Genomic DNA, 10246 nt, shown 5'->3' with positions numbered 1-10246 from the left:
ATGTTTCTTATGAAATTTTTACAGCATGCGCGACTAGGGGTGTGTGATGGGGGTGTGATCAGGGGTGTGGCAGGGCGTGTCCTCTTTTCTCATCTCAAAAAGTTGTTTTCTTCTGTAGTTGAACACTGGTGGCAACTAATACTGTATATATCCCCATTATATATATATATATATATATATATATATATATATATATATATATATATATATATATATATATATATATATATATATATATATATATATATTATAATAGTATACTCAAAAATAACATGCTTTATGTAATAAAATATAATACTAGTTGAAACATGATAAAATAGTAAAGAAACACTGGGATACATCCTGATATATCATACAACTGAGGCAGAGGACCATAACTTCCGGCGTATAGACAATTCCACGAACGACGTAAGCACGTTACTCGGAAGGAGTCACGGAGTACTTCCACGTTGGCCAAGATGGCGGCGCCCTGTTAGCAACGTGCTGTTATTCGGTGAAGATAATAAAGCGCTATGGCAGGGCTCACGTTGTTTATCCGGGGCCTCCCGGTGGACGCCAGCACTGAGCGGCTGGAGCAGATCTTTAGTGATAGCGGCCCCCTCAGGCAGTGCTTCGTGGTGCGAGAGAGAGGTGAGAACCATTCTTCCAGCTCCTTGTGTGACACATAAGAAGGCTGATCTCCATTCCCTGCAAAGGAACATTTGTAGAACTGTGTACGTAATGTTCTGGGATAGCTGCAGAACATATGACGTGTAAAAGGTTGCATCCTAGACTCTCTCCACAGACACTTAGTGGAATGTTGCTATCATAGTACATTATCAGTACATGCATGCTGTCAAACTTTTTCCGTTTTAAGCAATTGCTTATAGTTTGAGTAATTTCTTAGAGAGTTTCATACTAACAGAACTTGGAATAGGCATGCTTCAAGCGAAGTTGCTACACTTGATCTGCACACTTGCTTTGGGTGAGTGGCGCAGAAAGTCCTGGAGGCAGAGGAAGAACATAATAGCCAGACTTGCAGCATCTGTCAGTCTGCAGTGGCACATTCCATATTCCTCTCATTTTGAGTTTATTTTAATCTAAATAGTATCTTCATGACACAGAAATAGAACAGCATTGCTGAGGTCCAATGTGATATTATAATTGAGATTGTTTTCATTATATTCTATAATTGTGATCTTCAAATGTCGGTATGAGAGATCTGTCTTCTTGAGTCTGACATCAGTTGCTGCCATTGCTTCCTTTGAAAAGATCCGAACAGTGCTCTGTTGTGCTATGTATACACACTGGATTACATGGGGCTGAAATGGCTATTAAAGAGAATCTGTACTCTAATATTCTTACACTAAAAAGCATACCATTCTATTCCTTATTTTCTCCTGTGCCCCTCTGTGCTGTTTCTGCCACTCTCTGCTGCAATCCTGGCTTGTAATTAACAGTTTTAGGCAGTGTTTACAAACAAACTAACCAGCTTGTGATAGGCTCACATAAGCAGAGTGTGTGAGTCATACAGAGCCTGCAGAGGGTGTGTATCGCTTCTATCCAATCACAAGCAGCCCTGCACATTCCACACATTCAAGCCTTAAAGGGAAGGTTCAGGGAGGGGATTCAAAAAATAAAAATAAATTTCCACTTACCTGGGGCTTCCTCCAGCCCGTGGCAGGCAGGAGGTGCCCTCGCCGCCGCTCCGCAGGCTCCCGGTGGTCTCCCGACCTGGCCAGGCCGGCTGCCAGGTCGGGCTCCTCTGCGCTCCATTTCCTGGGACTTCTGCGTCCCACGACGGCGCGATGACGTCATCGGACGTCCGCCGGGCTGTACTGCGCATGCGCAGTAGTTCTGCGGATGCGCAGTACAGCCCGGCGGACGTCCGATGACGTCAGCGCGCCGTCGTGGGACGCAGAAGTCCCGGGAAATGGAGCGCAGAGGAGCCTGACCTGGCAGCCGGTCGGGTCGGGCACCGGAGACCACCGGGAGCCTGCGGAGCGGCGGCGAGGGCACCTCCTGCCTGCCACTGGCTGGAGGAAGCCCCAGGTAAGTGGAAATTTATTTTTATTTTTTGAATTCCTTCCCTGAACCTTCCCTTTAAGCCGCATCTACACGCTCAGATGCGGCTCCGATCCGGCGGCTCGATTAGCCACCGGATTGCCTCTTCCGTGTCCCCGCTCGCTGTGCGTGTGCCGGATTCGATTCCCCGCTTGTCCCTGCCGGCGCCGCTTATCTTCTGCTCGATTCCCTGCCATTGTCCCCTCGCGAGGAACGAGCAGGGAATCGGTGGAAGCAAGATCCATCCTGTCGGATCTTATCAATCGAGCCGCATCAGCGGCTCGATTGATAAGGAGGATCGGAGCCTCATCTACGCATGTAGATGAGGCTTTAGCCCGACAGACACGACAGAGGAAAGGAAATAAGATTTATTACAGAGACAGTGCAATTAGGAAAGGCTGCAGTAAGCCAGAGCACATTAGAACAGGCATAGGAACTTATAGGATAGAAGAACTAAGGCTGAAAAATTTGTTACAGAGTCTCTTTAAAGACCACCTAAGTCAAGAATCTTGCATGTGTACAGGTGCTTCCCCCTCCCCTCGACGACACCTAAGCATTCAGAAAGGCTGATGATTGACTAACCCCCCAAAACATTGTTTTCCCAGGGTCGTCTCCAGGACAGCACCCATATGAGATAAATTCCCTCCAGATACTATTGGACAGGAGAAGGTTAAAAATTAGCATACCCTGCAGCAGCATACATATATATATCCCTAACCTGAACCAACCTTCAGTTTAATTCCTGTCCACGGAAGGAGGAGGATCGAACAGGAGAGTCCATGTCAGTTGGCAGGCTCTGAGCGGCTGTTCCCCCCGTGTACACACCAGCCAGGCGGGATTGATGTGGGGAGAGGACGCCGGCTCCGTGTTACAGACCTCAGGAAGACGCTAAGGCTTATGGGGCGAGAATCTGTGCGTGCAGTGCGCGCGCATTGGTCGGCGTTTTGCGGAGGTCGGATTGGCTCACCGGGTCAGGTGACCGGGTGGAAGCCTGAGCACGCCCCTCTAGGAAGCAGAGCGGAAGCTGGACTGGCGTGGGGGCGGCATGCAGCAGAAGCGCCAGAATGCTGAACGCTGTCCAGGAGTTAACCCTTTCACTGCTGGCAGGCAAAGTAAGTCCAGTCTAAGGGTTAGGAGGGAACTGATGTGCATGGTTGTGGCTGCGGGGGGTGAAGCCTTTAGAGGTGGAACCAGGCAGACATTTTAAAGCAACTCAGTCTGTTTTCCATTATACTCATTTACTATGGAAGGATCAGACGTATCTCCGCAGGGATCTGCTGAACAGAGCTCCAGTGCTGGTTTGGTATGTAAACCCACAGTGTGGGCTTTATTGCTTCTGGTCTCTGTTATTATAGATAGTAATTTAGTCCTTTTCTTTTTCTTGCTTGTAGCCCAGACTGGAAAAAGTGACAAGCCGGTTAAAGTAAAGGAAACAAGAGATGAATCAGGCCAGGCTTCAGTGCAATTGCCAAAAGCTGAGCAAAAGTGTAAAGAAAAGAAATGTGTTTTATGTGCAGCAAAAATTTCATCTGCATCAGGAAAGAGTTTATGTAGTTCCTGTACTCAGAAAGTGGTTAAAGAGGAAACCCCGAATATGTTTAAAGATCTTATGGGATGGATGAAGTCAGAAATAAAAGCTACTTTTCAATCCTATAAGGAGTCTGCCCCATTTACCTCTTCAGCAGTACCTGAATCATTACCACCTAATGTAATTCCTTCCTCTCCCAAAGCGTTAACATCTGTGGGCGAATCTCAGCAGGGGCAAAAGAGAAAGTGGAATTCAGACTCAGAGCATTCAGAGGGTGAGATTTCATCACTGGAGGAAATGAGTACTGAAGAGGATACTGTTAAGTCACAAGAATCAAGAAAGGGACAGAGATTTGCTTTTCTATGGATAATATGGATCAATTGTTAAGTACAATGTTTGCTACTATGGATATTAAGGAAGAGGAAAAGGATCTTTCCACTTTAGACAAAATGTATAGAAGTCTGACAGATAAAAAAAAAAAAAAAAAAAAAAAGTTTTATCCCGGTTCACTCTACATTAAAGGAATTAATTGATAGGGAATGGCAAAACCCAGAAAAAAGGGCCTTTTGACCTAGGTCTATGAATAGGAAATACCCCTTTAAACCCGAGGACCAAAAGATTTGGGGACCAGTTCCCAGATTGGATCCTGCTTTATCTAAAGTGTCTCGCAAATCGCACTTACAATTTGAGGACTTTGGGGTTCTGAAGGATCCCCTAGATAAGAAGGTAGATAATCTATTAAGAAGAAATTGGGAAACAACTACTTTAATTTTCAAACCCGCAGTAGCTAGTACGGCCTTCTCAAGATCATTTAAAATATGGTTGCAACAACTAGAAATGCATATCGCTGAAGGTTCACCTAGAGATGTTATACTCAAATTTTTTCCTAATCTGTTTCAGGTAGTAGATTATCTTACAGATGCAGCAGATGAGACAGTGAGACTTACTGCAAGAGCTTCTGCTTTATCCAATTCAGCAAGAAGGGGAATATGGGTGAGACCCTGGGAAGGTGATGTTTCTTCCAAAATAAAACTGTGTAGCTTTCCATGTGAGGGTAATTTTTTGTTTGGCACAAAATTAGATGAAACATTAGAGAGATCAGCAGACTTTAAGAAAAACTTTCCGAATAAAAAGATAACTTTTAGGTTTAAACATTCCTTTTGGGGTTCAAGAAAACAGGCGGAGCTTACATGGCGTCTCTGGATCTACAGGACGCGTATCTGCATATTCCAATACATCTGGAGTCTCAAGCGTTCATGAGGTTTGCAATACATCAAACAGGCGAGGTAAGACACTATCAGTTTACAGCTCTTCCATTTGGCCTCTCCTCAGCCCCTTGGTTGTTTACAAAAATAATGACTGAAATCCTTGCTTTCTTGAGACTTAGGGAGATTCAAATCATAGCATATCTAGACGATTTGTTTTTATGGGGAGACTCAGCTATGTCAGTATCCACCCAGATTCAGACCTCAGTGTTGGTGCTTGAATCGGTAGGGTGGTTAATCAATTGGAAAAAGTCATCCATTACTCCATCTCAGATTATGATTTTTCTGGGTTTTCAGATAAATACTGTTAATCAAAGAGTTTATCTTCCTGCACAAAGGAGAGAACTTTTTGAATGTGTTTCTTTTCAGGATTCAACTTCCATCATTTTAAGAAAAGCCATGTCTCTGCTTGGTCTTATGACATCCTCATTCCCGGCGGTCCTATGGGGCCAGATGCATTCAAGACAACTTCAACTATGGATTTTGCAATCTTGGAACAGGAAACAGAATGCATTAGACAAGAGGGTGCTAATACCACACTATGTCAAGATGTCACTTCATTGGTGGTTGGAGCCAGCTCATTTAAGGGAGGGCCGTCTATGGAACTTGCCATACCAAAGGATAATAACCACAGACGCCAGCTCTTTGGGCTGGGGAGCACATATGGACAACATTCCAATTCAGGGAGCTTGGGAGAAGGATCTTGCCCGGGCTCATTCCAACATCAGAGAGATGGAAGCAGTTAGAATGACACTTTTACAATTCCAAGTACACATTCAGGGACTACATATAGTAATCCGATCAGACAACAGTACAGTGGTAGCCCACATAAATCATCAGGGAGGAACCAGGAGCAGAACATTATGCAACAGAGTAAGCATGATCCTTCAATGGGCAGAGATGAATCTAGCATCACTGACGGCGGTACACCTAAAGGGAACCTTAAATGTTGTGGCGGATTACCTCAGCCGTTCAAAACTGAGCCAAGAAGAATGGATACTAAACGAGGAGGTCTTCCAGAGTCTGACACGCAGGTGGGGGACTCCGACAATAGACTTGTTTGCGACCAGGAAGAATACAAAATGTCGCAGATTTTGTTCCCTCTGTCCCACCGACAATCCGGTCACAGTGGATGCATTTGCACTGAGCTGGAGGGATCATCTGATTTAGGCTTTTCCACCGTTCAGGTTGATTCCAAAAACCCTCAACAAGATTTACAGGGAGAAAGCGTCAGGCATACTAATAATACCTTTCTGGCCAAAAAGAGCTTGGTTTTCTCTGTTAGGGAAGTTATCAGTGCAGGAACCAGTAATGTTACCCCTACGTCAGGATTTGTTACATCAGGGTCCAATAATGCAGCCGCAACTGGAAATGTTGCATCTGTCGGCCTGGAGGATGAATTAAAACTTTTAAAGAAGAAGGGGTTTTTTTCCGGGAATTTATCCAATACTCTACTACAAAGTAGGAAGATGGTCACTAGAAAGATCTACTTGTAAGCTTGGAGAACCTATCTTCATTGGTGCGATGAGAACAAGCTGGATTCAAAACAGGAATATACTCCGTTAGAGTTTCTACAGGCAGGACTGAAAAAAGGACTCAGTATCAGTACTTTAAAAGTGCAGACCGCGGCCTTGAGTGTCTTTCTACAAAGGAGATTGGCAGAAAATGAATTTTTTTATTGGTTTTTTTTTTTTAGAGCTATGTCTAGAATTAAACCAGCGTTTAAATCTCATGTGCCTCCTTGGGACCTGAACTTAGTACTTCAGGCTCTCATGAGTCCACCTTTTGAGCCAATACAGGAGATCGCTGAGAAGTTGTTAACCCTAAAAAACTGTTTTTTTTTCCATAGCAGAGCCATACTGTATTATATCAGATGATAAGATCACACTTAAATTAGATTCTGCTTTCTTACCAAAGGTTTGTACGAGTTTTCATAGGTCGCAGGAAATTTTCCTCCCTTCTTTCTGTCAGGACCCATCTAATGAAAAGGAGGAACACTTTCATTGTCTTGATGTCAGGAGATGTGTAATTCAGTATCTGGAAGCAACGAAATCATGGAGAAAGACGCAGGCAATGCTGGTGTTATTGCTGGTATTAATAGAGGAAAGCAGGCATCCAGGGCATCCATTGCCAGTTGGATAAAACAGACAATTCTATGGCCTATCAGCTTCAGGGAAAGGAGGTACCTCAGTTGATCAAAGCACATTCAACACGGGCTGTGTCTACCTCTTGGGCAGAAAGAGCAGGAGTTTCTGTAGAGCAAATCTGTAGGGCTGCAACATGGTCGAATAAGAATACATTCGTAAAACATTATAGGCTGAACTTTGATTCCAGTAGAGATTTAATCTTCGGTAGAAGAGTGTTGCAAGCAGCTGTCCCGCCCTAGGGTATATGGTTTACACATGTGTAATCTTGGTAGTCTCATATGGGTGCTGTCCTGGAGACGACCCTGGGAAAGACACATGTTACTTACCGGTAACGTCTTTTCCGGGAGTCGGAAGGACAGCACCCGGGCTACCCACCCTGATTGGTATATGCGTATATGTGTGTATATATATAAATAAAATTGAGTTTTTGAGCATTAAATTGTGTTCATCTTTATTGTTACTGAAGGTTGGTTCAGGTTAGGGATATATATATGTATGCTGCTGCAGGGTATGCTAATTTTTAACCTTCTCCTGTCCAATAGTATCTGGAGGGAATTTATCTCATATGGGTGCTGTCCTTCCGACTCCCGGAAAAGACGTTACCGGTAAGTAACATGTGTCTTTTCTCCTCCCTTCACTGCAACAGAGACTAATGTTGGGTCTCTACAGCACTATGCCCCAAACTGTAGTCCAAAGGATCATGTTCAGGTCCTTGTGGGAGATGCAGTAGTATCCATTTATAGTAAACTCCAAGTGACCAGGCAAAGTAGTTTACTATATCAGAAATTGTCATACTCAAGCACATAATGTATACTATAGTACTGCATCTTAATTCAGTCAATAATTGGGAGTCATTTTTTAATGCTAAATCAAAATGCACAGTGCTCGATACGCAGGGAATTGCATGCAATAATCATTCAACAGCTTGCACAGGAAGCATAGGTCTCTCCAGTTAATGCAGGTACAGTACTGATAGTGTGCTCCTATGGCCATATTTCTGTGCAGCCTGGATGATACTGTAGTGTTGCAGCCATGCACAAGCAAGTCAAAGATGATGGGCAGTTCCCTCAGTAATCAGGCAGCAGATTACACAGAAAGCTCACCGGCTGGTGGTTTTGAGGTAATCCACAGAGCCCAGAATAGTGTGCAGATGGCAAGCAGACTACAAGTGGCTGTTAACCCGCCCACCGACCACAGCTCATTTGTCGCAGACTGAGGGATGAAGCATGTGCCCTCCCACTTTCCACTGTAGCCAGATATAGAATACCAAAAAGCATAAAAACAGGTTTACTATAACTGAAGTTCTGTTATATCAGGGTTTACTATATCAGAATCGTGTTTATTTCGGCAAGTACAACAAGAGTTGTACCTGGAATTGATTTAGGCACACCAGGTTCGGCGGTGGATCAGTAGTAGAATGGTAGCATTTAGCGTACAGTAGATATACAGTTGGTGCATACAATGCATATAGCTACTTACAGTGGTACATACGGTAGATACAGTAAATATACAAGGCATAGAATATAGCATAGATGGAAGAAAACTTACGGATGAGGACTGGAGTAATCCGCTGCTGTATATGGCCCTCAAAACACTTTTGCAGCGATACTTTGAATCAGATCCCCCCCCCCGGCCCATCCATGGGGAAGCGAGAGGAGAGACAAAGGAAGGGAAATAAAAAGAAAGTGAGAAGGACAGTGAAGAGTGAGTCCCCTTATGCAGGGCAACCATCAGATGGATCAGGCATCAAAGTGCCTCAGGTCAGATGGATCAGGTGTCAAGGTGCATAAGGTCGATGTGGCCCAGGAGGTGCGGACCGTACGCCTGGCCAGTAGGGGTGGGGAAGCCAGTGTGACTTACCCCTCGCAAGTGGCAAAAGTTTTTTTTTTTTTTCTTCTTTTTCTTCTTCCGTGCTCATTGCCCCCTTGGCGGTGGAGGATCTGGGGGTCGGCGGGGACCTCTGTGGTAGCATACCGACTGTCCCGTCTGACACGGCTGGAGCATTGGTGGTGTGGACTGGATTTGCAATGTTCTGGAGCCGCATGAGACCAGGGGGCCAGCCTGGGGTGTTTCACAGGGGGGCATGCTCCCTGTGGTGGCTGTTGAGTGCCGCCACAGGGAGCCTGTTGAGTGCCCCACTCTGAGGCTGCGGTGATCTGCAGAGAGCTTAGAGGAGAGGAGTGCCTCCACGTGGGTGGCCGAGCAGGCTGGAGGCAGTGGTTGGAGGAGACTGTCTCTGGAGCTCGGCGTGAGGATCTCCATGTGGGTGGCCTAGCAGGAAGCGGCAGCAAGTGGGTTGAAGGTCTGGCCTGGAGGTGACAAGCGGCAGTGATGGTGGCTTGCCGGTGACTGGTGTAGGGTGGTGAAGTGGCTCGCAGCGCCACTCCACCTGCCATTACTCCTATATACCTATATATTTATAATGGTGCTTGGCTGGGACCTGGACACTTACTATACCTGAATGTTTACTACAGGGCTGTGGAGTTGGAGTCGAGGAGTCGGAATCGGGGCAATTTTGGACACCTGGAGTTGGAGTCGTTGATTTTATAAACTGAGTCGGATGATTTTTGTACAAAATCCACAACCCTGTTAAAGAAAACCTGTACTGAAAAAAAGTTCCCCTGGGGGGTACTCACCTCAGTAGGGGGAAGCCTCTGAACCCTATCAAGGCTTCCCCGTCCCCCTGTGTCCCACGGCGGTCACGCTGCAGCCCCCAGGAAGCACAGCCACCAATTTGTCGCGCTGTGCAATATTTACCTTTTCTGGCTCCAGCGGGGGCGCTGTTGCGGCTCTTCCCACGGAGATAGGTGGAAATAGCCGATCTCCGTTGGGTCCGCTCTACTGCGCAGACGACTTGCGCCTGCGCAGTAGAGCTGCCTGACGGAGGGGAGATCGGCTATTTTCGCCTATCTCCGTGCAGAGAGCGGATACTGCGCTGGAGCCACGGAGGTAAATATTTACATCACCGCCACTCCGGGAGGATTTTCGCCGCCGTGGGACCGAAGAGGACTGGGGAAGCCTCAATAGGATCCGGTGGCTTCCCCCACCCGAAGTGAGTACCCCCCCAGGGAAGTTTTTTTTCGTTACAGATTTTCTTTAAGTATTAGACTAAGGAGTCCGACTCTGGGTACCCAAAATGGCTCCGACTCAGAGTTGGGGTCGTGGTTTCATAAACTGAGGAGTCGGAAGATTTTTGTACCGACTCCACAGCCCTGGTTTACTATATCAGAGTTAACTATAACAAGATTATACTGTAGTATTCT

At 45.8% G+C, this 10246-nt stretch overlaps 1 protein-coding gene across 1 annotated transcript in view; it reads left to right on the top strand.

Moving 5' to 3' along the window:
• The first annotated feature begins 438 nt into the window (after window positions 1–438).
• Window positions 439–10246, top strand: part of RBM28 (RNA binding motif protein 28) — a 56680-nt gene continuing 46872 nt past the window's right edge. The window contains exon 1 of the mRNA XM_068275930.1: window positions 439–630. Within this exon, the coding sequence (XP_068132031.1) occupies window positions 513–630 (118 nt within the window). The 5' untranslated portion in view covers window positions 439–512. The remainder of the gene's footprint in view (window positions 631–10246) is intronic.

The sequence above is a fragment of the Hyperolius riggenbachi genome, chromosome 3 (assembly GCF_040937935.1).
Source record: "Hyperolius riggenbachi isolate aHypRig1 chromosome 3, aHypRig1.pri, whole genome shotgun sequence".
In the NCBI taxonomy this organism is placed as follows: Eukaryota; Metazoa; Chordata; class Amphibia; order Anura; family Hyperoliidae; genus Hyperolius; species Hyperolius riggenbachi.
This window is presented reverse-complemented; position numbering and strand designations above follow the sequence as displayed.